This window comes from Erinaceus europaeus, chromosome 10 (genome assembly GCF_950295315.1).
Source record: "Erinaceus europaeus chromosome 10, mEriEur2.1, whole genome shotgun sequence".
NCBI classification, from domain to species: domain Eukaryota; kingdom Metazoa; phylum Chordata; class Mammalia; order Eulipotyphla; family Erinaceidae; genus Erinaceus; species Erinaceus europaeus.
In genome coordinates, this window is record NC_080171.1 from 27,453,875 (window position 1) to 27,473,988 (window position 20,114).

At 57.3% G+C, this 20,114-nt stretch overlaps 1 protein-coding gene across 1 annotated transcript in view; it reads left to right on the forward strand.

The window, feature by feature from the left end:
• Positions 1-2,185: 2,185 nt before the first annotated feature.
• Positions 2,186-20,114, forward strand: part of NOTCH1 (notch receptor 1) — a 46,288-nt gene continuing 28,359 nt past the window's right edge. The window contains exons 1-2 of the mRNA XM_007521453.3: positions 2,186-2,542; positions 4,165-4,246. Of these exons, the coding sequence (XP_007521515.1) occupies positions 2,482-2,542; positions 4,165-4,246 (143 nt within the window). The 5' untranslated portion in view covers positions 2,186-2,481. The remainder of the gene's footprint in view (positions 2,543-4,164; positions 4,247-20,114) is intronic.

Here is a 20,114-nt window from a genome sequence, read left to right on the forward strand (position 1 = left end):
AGCTTGGGGCCTCTTCATTCAAGGACTAAGGATTACACCCTGGTAATCCCAACTTGATCCCACCATAAACTGGAACAGGCTTCATTGGGATACACCCCTTTGGGTTTCTGGAGTGGCTGGGTACTCACACTCCCTCTCTTCTTACTCCCCTTAGTTCCTCCAGCATCTATCATGTGATGCCACCCTCAGCCACCAAAGGGAAGAAGAAGGGGAGAAGGTTTCAGTTCTTGGACCATCACGACCCCCATTACCCTCCTCTCTAAACTGCACCAGCATGGGAAAGTAGATAATGAGGGAAGGGCTCAGGGGGCCAGGCAGTGGTGCACCTGGTTAAGTGTACATAGTACTAAGTACAAGGACCCACGCAAGGATCTGTGTTCAAGCCCCTGGCTCCCCACCTGTGGGGGGACACTTCACAAGTATTGAAGCAAATCTTCAGTGTCTATCTTTCTCTCTCCCTCTCTATCTCCACTCTCAATTTCTCTCTGTCCTATCCAATAAAAATGGAAAAATGGCACTGAGCCCCAGTGATAACCCTGGAGGCAAAAAACAAGAGGGGAGGGGCTCAGTGTGTGTGTACAGGGCATGTGTGTGGGGGCAGGGGAGGGCATTACTCAGGCTTCATTTGTGGCTGAGAAGGCTTGAGGCCTATTGTCAGAGACTTGGGATGCCAAGAGGAGCACAGGGCCCAAGGCTACTGGACATCCTCCAAGAGTCCAGGGGAGATGTCCAGGGGGACAGAGGAGGGATTCTGTACACTCCTGCAACCTGCTCCTCTCAGTTGTGGGAGGCAGTTCTAGGAGCAGGTCTCTGGGCCCTGCCCAGTGGAGGGGGGGTTGGGGGGGCTGTTTGGGGCTCTGAGCATGGGGGGGGGGGGCTTCAGGCAGGAGTTGGGCTCTGAGCTAGGGCTAATTGTCCCTCCAGGCTCAAAACCGCATCCCGGCTGTCTGCAATGCCTGCAACAGGTATGCCAAGAAAGATGGGCCCGGGTCAGGTGAGCCCTTCTGCCACCTCTCTGGGGCTACTGCCTTTCTGGTATTTCTGCAGTCCTCTGTGGTACTCTACCCAGTGTCCATGGCCAGGCTAGGCTCCTCTCTGGCATCACCTACTCTAGGAAGGCTATCAGGACTCAGGCTGGGCAAGGGCATCTCCTGCCCTCAGCGGCCCCCCCACCCCGCCCTGCGCTGAGAAGTGATATGGGTAAGTGGGTACTTTCTGCTCCCAGTGAGAGAGCAGGAACTGTGGACTCGTGGGGACTATGTAGAGCATTTTGGACTCCCAGTGCGGTTTGGCACTGTTGCCCAAATCTGGCTTGGAGGCGAAGAAATAAATCATCCGGAAGGAGCATGTGGGAGGGGCTCAGGGCTGCAGAGGCCCTAGTGGCTCTGCCTACCCTCGGGCACTTTCTGGGGCACTGGAGTGGGAGGCCCTGGGAGCAGGGGCAGCACTGAGAACCAGGAGCGTCTAGAGGCGGGTCTCCCCGGGGAAAGCCGGTGAATAAGCCCTACCGCGAGGGGCAGATCCCCAGCTGTGCGTTTGGAGCATCTAAGCCCATTTACAATGGCCACAACCAGGCCACCAGCTATCAGGGTCAAGTGCCCCTCTCCCTGCCCCGCTGTCACAGGCAGGGCGGTATGGCCCAGGCTTGCTAGGGCTGAAAGCTGGGAACGCTGGACTCCTGTGACTGGAGCGTTTGGGTCAGAGATGCTGCGAGGGCGCGGCTTTTCCCCAGGGTCCCCGCCCAGGGCGCCTCGTGTCCCCGAAATTTGGTCTGATCGCTCCTCCCACCTCCCCGGGCCCAGCTCCCCTCCTGGCACCGTCCCAGCGCGAGACTGCGCTTTCCCCTCGACGCCCGCGCCTCTTCTGCTATTGAGATGCAAATCATTGCCAATTGTTGCCTCTCGCCGCGCCGACCAGAGCTGGATTCTTCCGCAGTTCGGGCCAAACTTTTAGTCTCAGAAAACTTTCGAACGACAAGTAGTCCCTAAGGCTGCTCCCCACCCCTCTCGCCACCGCCGAAGTCCCCTGTCGCTAGGGCCGAGTTGCTGACGCTCGCCCCTAGCAGAGGAGGCGCGGGGCTGTCGGGGGCCAGCGAAGGGGCGCGCCTGAGTTGGGGGCTCCGGGTGCGGAGGGATCGGCGGGGGCGGGGCGGGGCACTGAGAGGGCGGGCCGCGGGGCGGGGGCGGAGCGCACGTCGGCCTTGCGCTTCAGTAGTGCCTCGGCCGCTGGAGGGAGCGCAGGGGTGCGGGGCGCAGGGCGCGGGCGAGGCTGCGGGCACAGAGCAGGAACTAGCCGAGTAGTGAAGCGGGGGCCGGGGGCCGCGGGCCGCTTGAGTCCAGCGCCGCCCTCCAGTCAGGAAGGAAAAGGCAGCAGCGGACCCCGCCGCCCGTGGGACCGTCCGAAGCGCGCGCGTGCGGCCCCACCCCGCCGGCCGGCACCGGAGGCCGCCACCCGGGCGCCGCGGGCAGCGGGCGGGCAGGCATGCCGCCGCTCCTGTCGCCCCTGCTCTGCCTGGCGCTGCTGCCCGCGCTCGCCGCACGAGGTAGGCGCCCGCCCGCAACTTTCCGCGTCCTTCCCAAACTTGGGCAGCGTCCTGCGCGCGCCCCGGCGGCCCGGGAGGGGGGAACGGGCGGCCCGAGGCAGGGTGAGGGGACTAGAGTCCCGGATTTGGGGGGAAGGACTGACTCACCGCTCCGCCAACTGTCCGTTCGGTGCGGACCCGAGCCGGCCGCGCCCGGGCCGGGCTTGAAGCCGTGTGCGAAGTCAGGCGTGAGACGCTGGGGCCCTGGCGTCCCCGGGTTCGCCCTTCGCCAGCCGCTCGTGGGATTCGCAGTCGGACGGCACACTGCCTACTGCTTTTCATTTTGAATCGAGTCGGTTTTGGTTTCCTGTTGCTTTTCGGGACCATTTATCTTTTTTTTTTTTTTCTCCTCTTTTTTTCCTTATTGGTCTCGGGGCCGCGGCGGGGGTAGATGTTGGGGCGCGGAATGTGGGACCGGGGGCTCCGCGCTCGGAGGCTTCAGATCCCCGCAGCTCGAGCGGGTAGCGGGCCGTGATGGGGCGTGAGGTTCTCACAGGACGACGAGCTTCCCGGCGTGTTTGGGGGAGTACGCGCGGAGCCGGCCAGGGGCGCCGGCCCTCGGGCTCCTGCCGCGTCGCGGGGTCCCCTCCCCAGCTGGCGGGGGCGCGCGAGCGGAAGACTGGCCTGCGACCTGTGGAACTTTCACTTTGCTGAGTTCAAGTTTAGAATCTTGCAAAGTGGGGAGGTGGGGGCGCTCATTCCCAATTCCACTTTACATCGAGGGGGGTCCAGAGGAATGTGGTGGTTATTAACTCCCCCACCCCCCGTTAGAGGTGAAAATCTGCTCCCCACTTCCAGGGGTCCTGGTCTCACCCTCCCCTTCCCCTTTTGGGGAGCTTAATTTTTACAGTGCCCTGGATAGGTGGAGCGTGAGAGACTGAATGACTCGACCCCTTCTCTAGGACGGGTCATTTTCACCCCCTTCCCATAGGTCTGGGGGCCTCCACAGGAGATGCCCTCCCGAATGGGCAGGTATTGGGTGTCTCGGAGGCGGGGCGGGCCCTGGGAGCAGCCCTTGGCCAGGAGGCGGGCTTGGCCCCGACAATGGGCCGCTCTGATTCCCGGTCTGGCCGGCGCTTTGTTGGCGGGCGGGGCGGCGGGCTTGCAGCTGTCGCATTTTCCCACGAGGGGGGAGCCGAGTGGCCGCGCCCCCCAGCCCCTAGTGCCGCCCCTTCGCAGAATGTATTTGAACAGCCAGATAATCGCGGTAGCGGCACTGCACTAACCCAGCGGCCTCCTAAGAGAGGATGGGTCTGGGTGTGCACAGTTTGGGACAGTGACCGGGGTCACCGCAGCTTTCCTCCACTGCCCTCCAGGTGGCATTTCAGGCCACCTCTCCCGTGGAACATGGCCTGTCCACCTGCCACTCCACCGCCCCCCTTCTCTTCTGATGACAGGGCTGTAGGCAGAATAATGGGGTTTAACATTGGGGGGGGTCTTTCTTGGGCGCCGCCTCCAGCAGCCCCCGCACACAACAAAGCCTCCCTCTGAGTTCAGGGGTGGGAAATGCACCACAGGGAGGGATTTGGGAACCCTCAAGACTCTAGGGGCTCGCTGACCCTGACCTGTCGCCCCTCCCCCAGGCCCACGGTGTTCGCAGCCCGGCGAGACCTGCCTGAACGGCGGGAAGTGTGAAGCGTTCTCCAATGGCACCGAGGCCTGTGTGTGAGTATGCGCCCCTGCGGGGACCTGTTGCTTTTGTGGAGAGCAGAGCCCCTGCCTTCTGCAGCGGGGGCTGCAGGGACAGAACACTGGGCTATTGTCTTGGAGAGATGGCCCAGAAGGCTGGGCGCAGTCACGTGCTACTTTTATTGGACAAAGTCTGGCAATTACTTAATCACCAGCAATTATGTGCGTGTGTGGAACTGGTCTAGTGGCTGGAAGTTCAAGCACTCTTGCCCACCTCCAGCTTCTTGGGATGCTGTATAGGAATCTCCTGCACCCTATTTCTCCCCTAAAACACAATTGCTCTGTCAAGAGGGACTCTGGACTAATTCTTGAAAGGCCCAAACCTTGCCACTCTGCCCACTGGGAATCCCTTCCAGGGCAGGTGATTCCCCCCACCCCAAACCAGGTGATGCCTGTTAGCAAAAGTGATCTAAGCCAGCCCCACCATCTCTTCCCTCCCTGTCTCTCTCCTCTCTGGCCTTAGGTGAGTTTGAAGAAGAAAAAGTTGGCACCCATTTCCCCCAGCTTGGGGGTGCATGGCAATAATGGTGGAGATTTTCTGGCATTTTCAAACTCTGCCCCTTAACTGGCTAGCCCATCTGCCCGCCTAGCTTTTATCTTTAGATATGGCCTGGTGTGCAGGTGTGTGTAGGTGCAATCCATTTATATTCTCTCTCTGCTTCCCAGTCAATACTGGTAGTCAGCCTTGGGCAAGTTTTTCTGTGGTAGCTGATGCCCTTCAACTTGAGTCCCTCCCTGATGGGAATAATGAGGAGGTATTGGATGGCTGGAAAAAGAGCCCCCCCCCCCCAGGTTGTGGAGGAAGGCTCCCTGGCGGTCCGGTCCATGTGCCCTCATTCCAATTGCTAGAGAGCCCATTCCCTTGACAACCCCCACCCCCAGCTCCTGCCTGCCCAGCCAGTGGGCACCACCCCTCCCGCCCCTCCTCAACCGAAGCCAATTAAGGAGGTCTGTGAGCATTTTAGTGGACAAAGCAGTTGTGTCTTTGTCAGAGATGCTAATGAATGCACACTGCTTTTTTTTTTTTTATTTTACTTTTCTGCTTTTTGGGGGCCTTTTTTTCCTCCTCCTGCAGAAGCCTCACCAACGCTTGATGCCCTAAATCTTGTTTCCTTTCATTCAGAGGCCGACAGCTGGGATTCAGTGGAAGTGCAGGGGCTATTGTTGGGGAGGCGGATTAATGCTGTGTGATTAATTGTGCAGCTTCCCCGCACTGCCTGTGCCGCTCACCCTCTCACATGGGCGGTGGGCTCTGCACTTCTGTAGGGGGCTGTGGGAGGGCAGGAGGGGTCCCAACTGGAGCCGTGGGAGGCGGGAACTCTCGTCTCAGTGCCACAAGCCAGTAAGGGATAGTCTGGCTTGACCAAAGCCACATGTCTGTACCAGAAAGGGGAGGCCAGGAAAGGGGTACCTCAGGGTTCAAGCTGCTGCCACCCCGTCTGAGCTGGCTTCCTGGCATGGTGGCTGGGATACTTTTAGGAGACAAAGAAATAGTATGGCATGTTTTCTCCACCCTACCCTCAAACCTGGCCTCTCCAGGAGCCCCACTGTCCAGGCCAGATCCCCAGTCCAGGCTTGGGTGCCAGCCTTGCCTCCTCCCTTGGGGCCCAGTGCCCCATCTTTGGCGGGAAGCCTGCCTCTGTCTGGCCTGGCATTCAGCCGAGCTTGCCCACAGAGACCCCATTGTGTACACCCCCAGATCCACTTAGAAGTCAGAACGGAAGTCATTCTCAGAGGCTCTTGCCGCTGGGCCAACCCGTGTTGAGGTGGGGGGGGGGGGGAGAGGATGACACAGAACAGGCTGGCTTGAGCCAAGCCCCAACCAGAGAGAGGTACAGGCCCAGTGCTCACTGCACAGTCTGGGGTATTGCAGCCCCTCCCAAGTAGCACCCTAGCTCCCTCTGCTTGGGTCCCCCCTTTCTGTGGACCCCAGGGGGTTTGCTGTGGGGAGCAAGACCAAGTTTGGGAGACCCAGCACACCCAGATGAGCAGAAGCCACAGTCTTTTCTTGAAGGTATAAGGTGCAAGCCCCACTGACCCGGGTGTGAATCCCATATTTGCAGCATCCAGTGTGACCCTCAGAAAGTTCCTTGACATTCTGTGTGTTCCTTGACACCAGGGCGTGGGAACCAGTGGTGTGATGGTGCCAGTGTCACTGTGCTGGCTTGTCAGTACCTGGTGAATCATCTGTTTCCACCCCGGAGAGATGGAACCTTCCCTAGAGGCTGCAAGTCAGGTGTCTATGGGAGTCAGGGTGGAAAAAGAGGTTTCTGTTGGTGCCGCCTGTCTTTGCAGGAAGTCACAGAGTGGCTGAGGCCTGGTCACGGCAGCCATGTGGGCATCTGCTGCTGCTTCTGTGGGCCAAGGGGGGATTGGTGTGACACTCTGCCCTCAGAGGGCTGCTCATCTCACTGTCTCCCGCTTCTGGTCATCAGTGCTGAAGAAGGGACTGGGATGTCTCTTTTTCTTCAGCTGGAGGAGTGGGTGGGGAAACATGTGGGGCCCATTGACCACCTGCGTGAGTGTGAGAGTGTGAAGATGGGTTGAAAAGGCTTACTCAGAGGGCTGGTGAAATAGCTCACTTGGGTAGTGTGCTGCTTTGTCATGTGCACTGCACAGGTTTGAGCCCCACTCCCACCACATTGAAGGTAGTAGCTTCAGTGCTATGGTCTCTTTCATTGTCTCTGCCTCTCAATCTTAAGAAAAGAGAGAAAGAAAGAAAGAAAGAAAGAAAGAAAGAAAGAAAGAGAGGATGGATGTGATCCAGGAGGTAGTACAGTGGTTAAGGTGATAGGCTGTCAAGCATGAGGCTCCAAGTTTGATCCCTGGCAGCACATGCACCAGAGTAGTGCTCTGGTTTTCTTTCTCTCTTCTCCTATCCCTTTTATTAATAAAAAATTAACATTTAAAAAAAGACTTATTTGGAGGTCTGCCCAGCTCTGGGTTAGAAGCTAAACCCCCGAATGATGAGGCTAACGTCTCTGTTTTGCAGGATGAACCTGTAAGTGACCACTGAAATGGGGTGAGTTGCAGGCCCAGAGCATCCAGGCAGTTTAGCTTTGGGCCTCCCTGTAGTTGTGACTTGACTCCAGCACTCTTGGTCCTGCCTGACTCCGGTCAGGTCCTCTGAACTCAGTTTCCAGATGGCTTAGTGGAACATAAGGATTTCATAAGGGCAGCCCAGTAGGCATCAAGGGTGTGGCCCTGTGCTCCCTTCCTTTTCCCTTCAAGCTGATGGTGCTGGTTTCAGATCCTCCTCCAGTGAGTTGCAGCCAGAGAACCCCACTGCATGGTGGGGTGCTGCTGGGGGCTGTTGCAAATGGAACTCTGAGGATCCTCTCCTACAAAGTCGTCAACCTGCCATCCACAGAGACTTGAGAGCACTGGTTCTGTTGGGCAGGCAGCCCTCAGCCCTATGTTGGTTACTTTCTGGAGTGGAAATAGGAGAGCAGCCCCACGTGCCTGGGAGGTCCCAGGTGGAGGTGGTGGTGGGGGATGGGGTGGGGGAGCTAACCCTAGAACACCATGTGGCTCAGTCTAAGGGTGTAGGGGCTGCACAGAGCAGTGGGCTGGACACTTGTGACACAGACCAGTGACACCAGCCCTTTCTCTAGAGTGTGTGCCCTCAGTGCTGCCCCCTGCGTCCCAGGCCTCCCCTGCCCACTCTGGGACTTCCCTTTAAAAGAGGAGCCTCTGGCAGGAAGTGACTGCCCTGTGTCTGCCTGAGGGAAAGGGGGAGGGGACAGAATGATGTCTGTCACCTGTCTGCTGTTTCCGTTGAGTCACCTGCTGGTCTTGGGCAAAGTGTGTGTGTGTGTGTGTGTGTGTGTGTGTGTGTGTGTGTGTGTGGTGGGGGGGAGGCTCCAGGAACAGGTTAATTCTCCTCACCCTTTGAGGCTGACAAAGGGCCCTGCAGAACTTCCTCTGTTTGTGCTGCGGCACCCTGGCTCCAGAGACAGGCTTAGAAAAACATGCTAGATGCACAGTGTCAAATAGAAAGTCTCACCTCCCGGCTCCCCCAGTGGGGAGACATCAAGGAACAGAAGATCTTTAAAGAAAGGTGCTTCCTGGGCCAGGCCCTATCTCTGAATAGCAGCCAACAATTTTTCCATTGAAAAAAAAATGTAAAAATAATAACAACAATTTCTTTTAGAAAGAGAAATAAAGAAAACCATATCCTTAAGAGGAAGAGGGCCAGGCAGGACATACGGTTGACGAAGGAGAACTTCAGTGGGAGAGCTGAGCTGGGGCTGGGTGAGGGGCTCCCAGAGGCTGGGGTGGTAGGGCAGGGGGTGCAGGCTGTCATGTCCCTGCTCTTCAGGGACCAGGTAACAGTTTGAAGCCCTTCACTCCTGCCTCCCCCTGCCCCCAGCTGGCATGTGGGGTGAAGGGCACCCTGGCAGATGGACCCACCAGGCAGTGCCAGGATAGACTGAGGGGTGGAAGGCAGCTTTTCTGTCTGCTTTCTTGTCTATATATAGTGAAATGATGTGGCGTTGAGAGTTGATGGTTTTCCTCAATTACTCAGGGCAGAATAATGACCCCACACAGACTTTCATCCCATGTCATAAAAGCCCTGGAGGACCATCTCGGCTCATGCTGCCGCCACCTGTCTTTAATCCCCACTTTACAGGTGGGAAAAACTGAGGCTGAGAGGTGAAGAGGAGGTTGGGTAAGGGGGTGGGGACCCACATCTGCCTTGCATCAATCAGCACTCCCATCATGTGTGGGCATATCCAGAACTTTCCAGAGTCTTCCCAGAGGCTTTAATGAGCGACTGGCTCCAGGGCAGCGTGACTGTGGGCCAGGAGGTGTTTGATGGACCCGAAGCGTCTCAGCGGGGGCTGGGGTGTGGTTGTCTTTGCTGGGGCGTGGGGCCCCATACTCCAGCCCTACCTCCACCACCTGGATGGTCTAGAAGATTCTGGGAGCCAACCTGGCTCAGCCACCCTCAGCTCCTCCAGGGGCCCCCGTTGACCCTTTGCAGATGAAGGAGGTGGATTAGTGTCCCCTACCAGCTCTCTTCAGCCTCATCCAGGCAGGAGCCTGCAAATGCCCAGGTGGTAGCTGTAGGTAGTAGTGTAGTGGGGGTGGAGGTGCCTAGGAGTCTGGCAAGTTCTGCCAGTCTAGGGCCTGCCCTGGCCTCTGTTGTTGTCTCACTCGCTGAGCTGGGGTGCACCTGCTGGGGAGGCTACTTCTAGTTGCCAGGGTGGGCTCTCCCCAGGAGGGACACTGTGCAGAGGAAGGCCCTCTCCCCAGGTGGCCTCACCCATCCCTTGCTCTCTGAGAAAACTAGAAAGCCGATGACAATATTAGAGGCTTAGGTATGTGCGTGGGTGTCTGGGTGGTAAATTACACTTGTAAAATTGCCCAGCTTCGCCTTTGTGACAGTGGGGTAAGTGTATGTACCCCTGCTTTCAACCCTAAGCCAGCCGGGGTCAGCACAGCAGTGGCCTCTGACAGGCTGCAGGCCTGAGTGAGTGTGAAGACCTGGCACTTATTTCTGGGCCCAGTGAATCAGGATGGCCTGGCCTGCTCAGAGCTCCACCCCAGCATGCAATCCCCACTGTAGCAGCCCTTCTCTGCTTGCTTGACACCCCCCCCCCAAAAAAAAAAAAAAAGCAAGAAAAAAAAAAAAAACCCACAAAAACCAGCTACCAGGCTTTCAGAGTCTCAGTGTGGAGCACCCATCACTGTGGAGCTAAAGGTGGGATTACAGGGACAGTTAATGGAGCACTCGCTAGGTGCCAGGCCTAGGGGCAGACTGGATCAGCCAGTGCAGAAGAGAAGCAGTGACTGTCTTAGGCCAGATGGCCCAGCACCTACTCTCTGCTCTCCAAGGGTCCTCAAGGTATGCCTTGTCTGCTATGACTTCGGCCTTAGGGTAAGGGTACATCTACCTGAGATAGGCAGGCAAGCAGGCAGACAGACAGCTGGATCAAGTCAGCAGGCTGTGCAGCCCTAGCTGGAAGAAGTGGTGAGGGCCAGGCAGTGCAGGAAGGTAGGGCTTTTGATGTTGAAGGGAGTGCAGCCAGGCTCTGGGCCCTGCCCACCCTCCGCCTGCTTCCTTCTCTTCCCCATTAGTGGGAACACCTGTCTTCTTGCAGCCTCAGGGTCAGCTGGAAGCTTCTGGAGTGCCCTGGGTGGCAGGCCACCCTTATCTTTAGATGTAGTTAAGGACCCTTCCACATTGCCTGAGGAGTGTGGGGTGGGGGCTCATAAATCATACCATTTTGTGAAGTTGGCATCTCGACACCTGCTTGTCCTGGCTTAGGGGTGCTGTGTGTCTCTAGGAACAAGAACCCTTCCTATACACACACACACCAGTGTTAACACTCTTGGGTGGTCCCTTCTTGCTGTAGGTGTCCCCATTCAACCCACTACCCCTGGGGTAGAAGCCCCTCTGTTCTCTGTTCAGGCCTATGGGCCATTGATACTGTAGAGGGAACTGACTGGGCTAAGCTGCCTTCTCCCTGATGCTACACTACTGCTTTGCTGGGCTGCCTGCTGGGAGATCTGGGGGAACCTCTTGGGGGCCTGGCTTCTCCTATCAAGGCAGTCCCTGCTCAGGTGAAAGGTCACTCTTCCCAGAGCAGCCCAAAGCCTATGTTGAGCTGGGACTATGGGTTTCAGGAGCCAGGAGGTGGCATACCTAGTTGAGCACCATACCTAGTTGAATTACCATGTACAATGACCAGAGTTAAGCCCCTGTTTCCCATCTGTAGGGCAGAAGCTTCACCAGCAGTGAAGCAGGTCTGCAGGTGTTTTTCTCCCTCTATCTCCCTGTCCCCTCTCAGTTTCTCTCTATCTTATTCAACAGTTATTAATAGGAAAAAAAAAAGAAATGGCCACTGGAAATGGTGGACTCATTGTGCTGGCACCGAACCCCAGCAATAACCCTGGTGGCAAAAAAAATAAAATTAAATTAAAAAGTGTGCTTTTTAAAAAATATTTTCTCCTTTTGTTGCCCCTTTTAAAAAATCATCATCATTGTTGTTATTGTTGTTATTGCTATAGTTGTTCTTGGATAGGACAGAGAGAAATCAAGAGAGGAGGGAAAGACAGAGGGGGAGAGAAAGATAGACACCTACAGCCCTGCTTCACTGCCTGTGAAGTGAATTCCCTGCAGGTGGGGAGCTGGGGGCTTGAACTGGGATCCTGATGCCACTGGTCCATGTGTGCTTTCCGCCATGTGTGCTTAATGCACTGTGCCACCGCCTGGCTCTCAAAAGTGTAGGTTTTTTTCTGGAGACTGCTGGTAGTCCCTAAGCCCTACCCGGGCCAATGGAGGCAGCCCTCTGGGTACTTGAAGCATCCTGGCAGGACCACCTAAGTGCCTGGTTTTAAGTAGACTTTTGGGGGTGCATTAGGGAGACCTCACCTCAACCAGACCTCCCAAACCTGAGTTGCCTGGCATATCTGCCAGGTCTGGTCTGGCAGTCTGTGTAGCAGGTGCCTGGTATCATCACAGAGCTAGTCTTGCTTGCAAGGTCTAGCTCCCCACCCCTCCTCCCCTCCCCACCCTACAGTGTGGCTCAGGCACAGGAGGGCAGCAGGGGGAGGTGTGCTCACTTGCTGACAGGCCACCATCTTGGGTGGGAAGGTGATTTTCTCCAGAGTAGTGGCCTCATTCTCATGTCCCCCTGCACCTGCCCTGTTCCGTTAGCTGCTGTGCTGAGTGTCAGCATGTGTCTCCTGAAGTGTTTGAACTGGTTGTTCTCTTAAGCTGTGTAAACGGTCCCCTTGTCACTGTTGACACTGTTAATTTGCTGAACAAACTCCCCCCTCCCACCTGTGTAGCAGAAGGCCCGTCTTACCCGGCCCTGGGAGACAACAGCATAGTGCTAGTTCTGGCCAGGCCAGGGGGTGGGGAGGCAGGCCCAAATGTCTGAGGTACCCCCACCCCATTCTCAATGGTTTTTGGCCTGGTGGGGTGGGGGGTGGGGCAGCAGCACATAACTGGAATCTGGTCCTCCTGAGGAGGTAAACTTTGGGCACTCTTGACCATCCATCCATGGTGGTCGCCCAGCTGAGTCCTAGCCGAGTCCCAGTTGAGGTTAGGGTGGGGACTGCAGGTAAGAGGCCTGCCGAAACTGGCTGGACACCCCTGGTGGGATGTACCCCAGTTGATGGGCCCCTCAGAAGCCAGGCCCTGGGGAGTTACTGTTTGCCCACCTCTGTGTCACAGGCAAGGGGGTGGGTGGCAGCAGAGACCATGGAGGCTGGTGGGACCTGGGCAGCATGGTGGGTGCATGTGAGAGCAGGTGGGTGGTAGTGGCTCACAGCCTCTGGAAAGTATCTGAGTAACGGCAGACTGGGGGACTGCCTCCCACCATTTCCTCTCAGTTTCTGTTGCTGGTGAGCGGAAACTGCGCAGTTACTGGAAACAGAGGTTTGGGGGAGAAGCCAGCGTTTTGACTGTGTGTGTTTTTCCCTGACAGCTTTTCAGTAAGAGGCACTGAGCTCATACAGCATAGGCAGGAGAGGCTGGGGGGCAGGCGGGGCCTGGCCACACTTCCGCCTAGCCAGCTCCAGGGGGCTGGGTGAGGCAGCTCCCTCTGGGTCTTCCGGGTCAACCCCAGGATCCCCCCCACACACACACACACCCCTCAATCAGACTAATCCCTGGGGGTGGGGGGGGTAGCCAAGGGACTTCCCCTGTAGCAGACAGAACTGAGATACCTCAGCCCTGCTGATTAAAAGCCTCGTTTGGGGGACCAGACAGGGCTGTTTGTCATAGGGGTTTCTATCCTCCCCAGCAGCACTAGGATCTTGGCTGCAGGCTGCCCAGTGTCTGCTCTCCCCATTGGGGCCTGTGCAAGCCTTGGGCAGGCAGGTGGGAGAATCAAGGTTTCAGGCAGCCTGGCTTCCATTTGCAGGGAGTCACAGCTCTGGGCCTATTGCCTCCACTCCAGGCCAAACATCCTGGTTCCCTGCTTGGTGGGTAGGGGTGGGTTCAGGTGTGCACCCACTGGTGCCTGTCTCTGGTATTCCTGTCAGAAAGTACCAGCCAGGCCCAGAAGCTTTTCCGTGCAAGGAAGAGGGCCCCTCATGAACAGCCCTGTACCTGTACCAACTAGCAGGGGTGGCATGTGTCCCCATGGGATGACAGTGCAACCCCTCGCAGGCCCACTTGATTTCTCTCTGTGTCCTCTGCAATGTCCTAGGTGGGAAGAGGGGTGTCTTGGTGGCTGTGCTGGGTCAGTGAGGGCTAGAGTAGATGGCCAGGTGTGTGAACAGTGTGCTATGCAGGTGAGGGCGGGGTTGGGGAGGAGTGTCTGCCAGTGCTAGGGTGGGGGGCTTGGCTGGGAAAGGAGGGGCTGGCAGTCTCTGCAGGCTGGAGTATGCATTCCACATGGCAACCATGTCAGAAGCAGCTCCCAGCCAGCCCTGCCATGCAGGCCTCCTGTGGGAGACAGTGGTCACCCTTCTGCTGGACGGGAGGAGGAGGAGGACAGAGGGACCAAGGGCTGGGACATTTTCTCCTGCCAGCAGCAGAAAGGCTCCCTGCCTTCTTCCCAGGCATCTCACACAGAACCGGCCTCCCCACCTCCTGGGTTTTGTGTTTCAGCCAAGCTGCAGGATGTAAGAATGCATTGTCTGCTCGGGGCCCTCCGGTCTGGGAAGATCAGATGAGGAGGTGAAAAACCCAGGCCAGCAGGCAGGGTGCAGGGGACACTCATCTCCCTCTCCATTCCCAGGGAGCACTGCCTGTCTGGGGGTGGGGGTGGGATCTACCTGTGCCAGGGTGGCCAGGACTGGCAAGAGAGGTTGAGAGCTGTGTTCTAGTCTAGGTATCACCTGCCTGCACCCTACTTTTTCATCTGTAGAGTGGGCACTGCACCTATAGGGGTAAGTGTCCAAACCCTACTCATTTGGGAGTTGTGTACCATTCTTATTTATTTTTATTTATTTATTTATTTTGCATTATCTGTATTTATTTATTGGGTAGAGACAGCCAGAAATCGAGAGGGAAGGGGATGATAGAGACGGAGAGAGACAGGGAGGCCTGCGGCACTGCTATACCACTTGCGAAGCTTTCCCCCTGCAGGTGGGGGCTGGGAACTTGAACCTGGCTCCTTGAGCACTGTAACATGTGCACTCAACAAGGTGTGCCACCACCCGGCTCCTTTATTTATTATTTTTAGGATAGCGACAGAAAAACTGAGAGGGGAGGGGGGGAGGGAGAGGGAGAGAGAGAGAGAGAGAGACCTGCAGACCTGCTTCATTGCTTACGATGCTTCCCCCCTGCAAGTAGAGATCAGGGGTTTGAACTGGGTCCTTGCACATGTACACACAACAGGGTGCATCACCACCAGGCCCTGCCCTTCTTTCACAAAGCTTCAAAAGGGGGTCTTGGTGCCATCCCCTTGTTTTGGGAGGATACTGGACACCGAGCCGACTGTCCTAAGTGCCCCTGGATAGGGTAGCTGCTTTGGGCTGAAGGACAAGAGCATAGCCATCCGTCTTCACCCTTCCCCACTCCCATATAGATGCTTGTCTGCAGACCAAGGGGGAAGTTGCAAGAATGGTTGGGGCTCTGTGCAGAGCTCCTACTGCTGTTGCTGACTTAATTAATCGAGTTTGGATTAAACCTCCCTTGGCGGCTTGCCTCGGTGCTCATCGATTGCTTTGTTCTGGCCGAGTGTCTAGGGTGCAGGTCTGCACTCTGCCCTGCTAGGGAGGCCCTTGGTGTGTGTGGGGGCACCTGGTTGTGGGGGCACTCTGGGTTCATCCACAGTGCCTCCTGAGAGAGATGTTTGGTAGGGAGTATGTATGCTTCCCCAGACTCCACTGCTTTGGGTCTCATTTTCAGGGGACCCCAGTGGGATTCATGGGGCTCTCAGTTTTTGGTTTCTGGGAACCCCTGAACTCTGGTTGGCTGAGCCTTTGATGGGATGGAGATCGCCCTCCCAGCCCGGGGGTGCGCCTGGGTGCCTCTTGGGAGTTGCCTGACCTCCTTCCTCCTTTCCAGGCCCTCTGAGGGGCAGCCGCTTCCCACGCTTGGGGTGGGGCATTGCCAGCATGGTGGGGCCACAGTGCCTTCGGAGATCATTGTTTTTCACCCCCCTGCAGTGGGAAAGGTGGCTTCCAGGGACAGGTTCCAGTCCCCCACACAAAGGGCTTCCCCGGAGCCAGGGAAGGAAGTGCATTTCCCACACTTCCTCTTCCCAGCGTATTTTAAACCTTCTGAGGATACAATTTGGGAAAAAGAATCAGGACAAAAGACCCTGGGAGTAACTGCTAAAGACTCAGCAGTGTGTCTCTTCCTCTGCTTTCTGGTCTGGAATGCCACTGTTGTTTGGGGCTGGGGTTTGTCTCTTCTGGACAGCCCCTCCTGGGCCTCCCCCCCCCCCCCCCCCGCGCCCCTACAGCCCTGACAGTTCTCTGAAGCTCCTAGCCTGGAGTTCTAGTGCTGCCCCAACCCAGTGTCTGTAGAAGCCAGAGGGAGACCACAGCTCTGTCCGTGCTGCACTCACTTCCTGAGGCCACAACCCATACAGGGCGAGCACACACTGGGCCACCTGACCCTCACAGTGGGAGGGGGTTGGAAGTGACAGAGGAGGAAAGGGCTATGGTCTGGGTCCTCAGGGAGCACTCAGTGTCACTGGGGGGACCTGGCTCACACAGGTGTGTGGGCAAAGGTGCCTGTTTGAAAAGGATCCAGGGACTGTTCATGCTGTGACTCTTTGGGAGGCTTTGGAGAGGTGGCAGCAAGGAGCGCTGAGGAATTCTCAGATACCTACTGCTCCTATCTCCTAGGGCTTTGTCCCCCTTGGAAAAGGACCAAAGGAAGGGCCAGTTGGTGGCACACCTGATTAAGTGCACATACTACTATACACAGCAGCTAGGTTTGAACCCCTGATCCCCACCTGCAGGTGGTGGGTGTTTCACAAGCTGTGAAGCAGTTCTGCAGATGTCTTTCTTTCTTCCTATCTCCCTTCTTAATTTCTCTCTGTCCTGTCAAAACAAGAAGGGGGAAAAATCAGAAAAAATGACCATAGGGAGCAGTGGATTCATCATGCAAGGCATATGCCCTAGTGACAACCCTAGTGGTAATTAAGGAAGGAAGGAAGGAAGGAAGGAAGGAAAGAAAGAAAGAAAGAAAGAAAGAAAGAAAGAAAGAAAGAAAGAAGGGACCACAGGACCCTACATGGGACACAGGGGACAGTCAAGAGCATGGAGCCCCTGCACCCCCACCTGCTAGATACATACTATCCTATAGCAGCCCTCACTTCTGGTAGGGAGTATACCCCCTGTTAGGGACACAGACTTTTGTGTAAGAGAGGGGCTGAGGAGCGAGGACTATCTCCTGGGTGTTGAATAGGGACAGGGTGAGTGCCAGGGGTCCTTCTCTGGGTCAGGAGCCTGATTGCCTGCCTAGTCTGCTCTCTCTCCCCCTTCAAGAAATAGAGGGGACCACAAGCCTCCCCCCGGCCTGCCAGCTACTCCTCCACTCTGGGCTAGTGCCTCTGTTGCCCCAACTAAGGGTCTCCATGGGCCTGGCCAGCTACTGGTCTTGTGCCTGGACCTTGGTTTGGATGCAAGGCAACAGGCCTTTGTGAGCCTGTGCTTAGGACCAGGCTGCAGGTGGAGTGTGGGTGACTGTGCTATGACTGCCCCTGCCCCCACCAGGAGGCATGCTCTCCTACTGTACAGAGAGGCATGAAGGGAAGTAGCTATTGAAGGAAGGGTCTTCTGGGCAGGTCTGGGATGCTGATGAAGGAGGTGGCCCCAGGTTCTGTCTATGCCTCTGGGGAACAGGCAGCTTGGGGGTGGATATTTGGGGAGGAGAGAGCCCCCTTTAGTGTCCTGAGGGTAGGGGAAACTTTGCTCTTAGCCTTAACCGGAAAGCAAGTGGGTGCCACAGTGAGGGCCTGCATGTGGGGGCAGGTGGTGGGGTGTCCTCCTTAGCCACCACGCCGGGGACATGCACAGCCAACTCTTGACGAGCGTGGCTACTAACAGCAGCCTCTCTGGTCACCATTAGCAGGGCAGCTGCCCAGGCATGGTGTGAGGGGCCAGAGCCATGCAGGGCTGCTGTTTCTGTGTTGGGGGGATTCCTGGTCCCTTTCAGCATGGAGCATTTAGCACTACCATGCTCTTTACTGGTTGAGTCCAGAGCACCTTCCTTAGGTGCACCTGGCCTGGCACAGGAAACACTTCCCAGGACATGCCCCATAAGTCACTCAGGAATCAAATCCAGAGTAGCCCAGAGTTGAAGTTCCCCAGACCAAATAGGCCACTGTGTGCTCTCTGGGCCTCTGAGCACACCCTGTGCCCTGCTGTGCTCATGGGATGCTGAGGCCCAGGTGGGCAGCAGGTGAGCAGTGCTCATTGTGTCCACACAGGGTGGAAGGCCCCTCCCCAGTGTCTCCAGATTTCTCCCGTAGGTGGAGGGAAGGATGCCACATCACTGGCCACCAGCTGCCAGGTTGCGGGGCCCCTTCCACTGAGCTCTGCTCTGCCCCATGCAGTCTTGAGGAAAAAGCTGACTAAATGACTCCTCACTGGCTCAGCCCCCACCCCAAACTCTGTGCTGGGGCAGAGGGAGCTGTCATCTGTCCCCTGGGGGTAGCAGATGGTCGCTTACTTAGAAAGGGAAACAGCACAATTTAGAATTCGTCCTGGGTGAAAGGTCGCGGCAACATCTGCCTCTGGATGCTTTCTGGAGTCACATTTCTATGGAGTGCTGGAGGGGGAGGGCAGGACCCGGCACAGTGGAAATATTGAAGCCAGGACAAAGCAGGCCCGCGGCTGTGGAACGGGCACAGAGACACCACGCGCACACCCAGGGCCGCTGCTGCCAAAACAGGCCCTTCCTGCCCCACACCCACCTGTCACTCACCTGCTGGCCTGGACTCTGCTTTCATGGGAAGGGAGAGAAGGCAGGTGCATGCTGGGGTGACCACCTGTGGGAAGGGACCACAATGTGGTCATTGGGGTCTCGGCAAGGCCCTAACCTGGACACTCTGGAAAGTCCCTATTTTGGAGGCAAATGTTGAGTGTAACCCCTCAGCAAGTTGAGGTGCTCATTGCCACCAGGATCCTCCCCTCCCCATGCCATCACTAGACCAGGTGTCAAGGACAAAATGGCCTTGAGGGGGCTTGGTGACAGGCTGGATCTGGCCATAGTGTCTCCCTTTTTCTCAGGGAAGTCCAGATGCCACTGTCAGAGGAGGGGACAGGTGTCTGTCCCAAGAGTGACACCTTGGCTAACCTGGGGAGGAGATGAAACATGGGCTGGACTCTTTGCCCAGGCCCTGCTGAACCTTGCATCTGGTGCTTCTTGGCCAGGGGCTTCCCCTGGTTGCCTCTGTCCCTCCACTGGCTTGGTGGGTGGGTGGCTGTGTCCAAGCCCCGCCCGCCTGCCCGCCTGCCTGCCCAGGAAGCATGCCTTCACGGTGTTGTCCGCCGCCAGGCCTGCTAGCTTGGGGAGACAATGGGCCCACTCAGCTGCCACCCTCCCCAAGGAGGAGCCTCCCGGACTCCTGCCCCACCCGCGGGGGTTGGCTGCTCTCCGCTCCCGGGCCACTCCCGGGCAGGAGCAGCTGCTGCTGGCTCCCCAGCCATGGGCGCACCTGCTCCAAGCTGCCCTTTGTCCGAACTATGGAGGCCTGATTTCTTGGGTGGGGTGAGGCTGCCCGTCATGGTCAGCCTGGTCATCACTCTGTGATGCACTGGGCTGAGGCAGACCCTCTCTTCTGTTCCCAGGGACACTTTTGCATGGCCACAGGCTCCACTGTGGTGTGGTGGGTTCTTTGTCCTACTAGGAGATACCTGGTAGCATAGTGGTGGCAGTGACAAACCTAGTTAGGAGAAGGCTGACATTTGGTAGCCTATGTAATTTCCTGCAAAGCCATAGGCTAGGACCCTGCCCTGCCTTGCCCTCTCAGGTGGCTTCCCATCCCTGGGACCCCTCCCCCCAGGAGTGGACAGGACAGGCTCTCGCCAGCTTTGATGACCAAGTGCTCTGTCCAGCACCCACCGCCTAGCTGCTGTGCCAGTGGCTGGGAAAGACAAGGGCCTTTTCTCTGACTGGGAGTGGTGGCCAGGGCCTCTTGACAATGGGGGGCATTGAGGGGTTGGAGGAGGAGCCTCCTCTGCCCACACAGGCCCCACCCCCAGCTCTCTGGGTTCCCAGCTCCGCCCCTGCCAGCTCTGGGTAGCATGTAACTGAATCTGAATCCCTAGACTCCCCCATGTGGCCTCCTGGGAGCCTGGGGTGCTGGGGAGGCAGGTGTGGACACGGGCCTGAGGGGCCTGAGCAGTAGGGACACACTCCCGGGCCTCCCCTTTCCCAGGCTGACTGGTCCTGAGTTACCTCCCCTGGGCCCCCTTCCCCTGGCAGGGGGCGGGGTAGGCATTTGTTTTCTTTAGACCAGTTGCTTTGGGACTTTTGGCTTCAAGCAACAGATGGTGGGCCAGAGTGGCCATTTTGCGTCTCCCGTGTGCCCTCCCCACGCCGTGGCCACAGAGCAAAGCTGTCATGGGAGACAGATTCCTTCTGGGCTGCAGGGACAGCTGCTGAGAAATGCACAGAGGAACACCCCCACCCCAGCTCCCGCCCCACAGGCAGCCCCTGAGGGGATGTGCCTCTTCTGGCATCACCCATGCCTCTTTGATCTTGACCCCTGGAGCAGGCAATAGGCAGGGGAGGGCTGGCATCCATGGGGCAGTGACTCTGTGTAAAGACTGGCAGTGGACTGCTGCTCTTGGGTGGACTCTGCAAGGAAGGTTGTTCCCTGCTTCATAGACACCCCCCCTTCCATCCAGGGCTCAGCTGTTCCCACTCACTGCCACCAGGTGGGAGAAGACCCTGCCCAGCCAGTGCCCTGAGCTG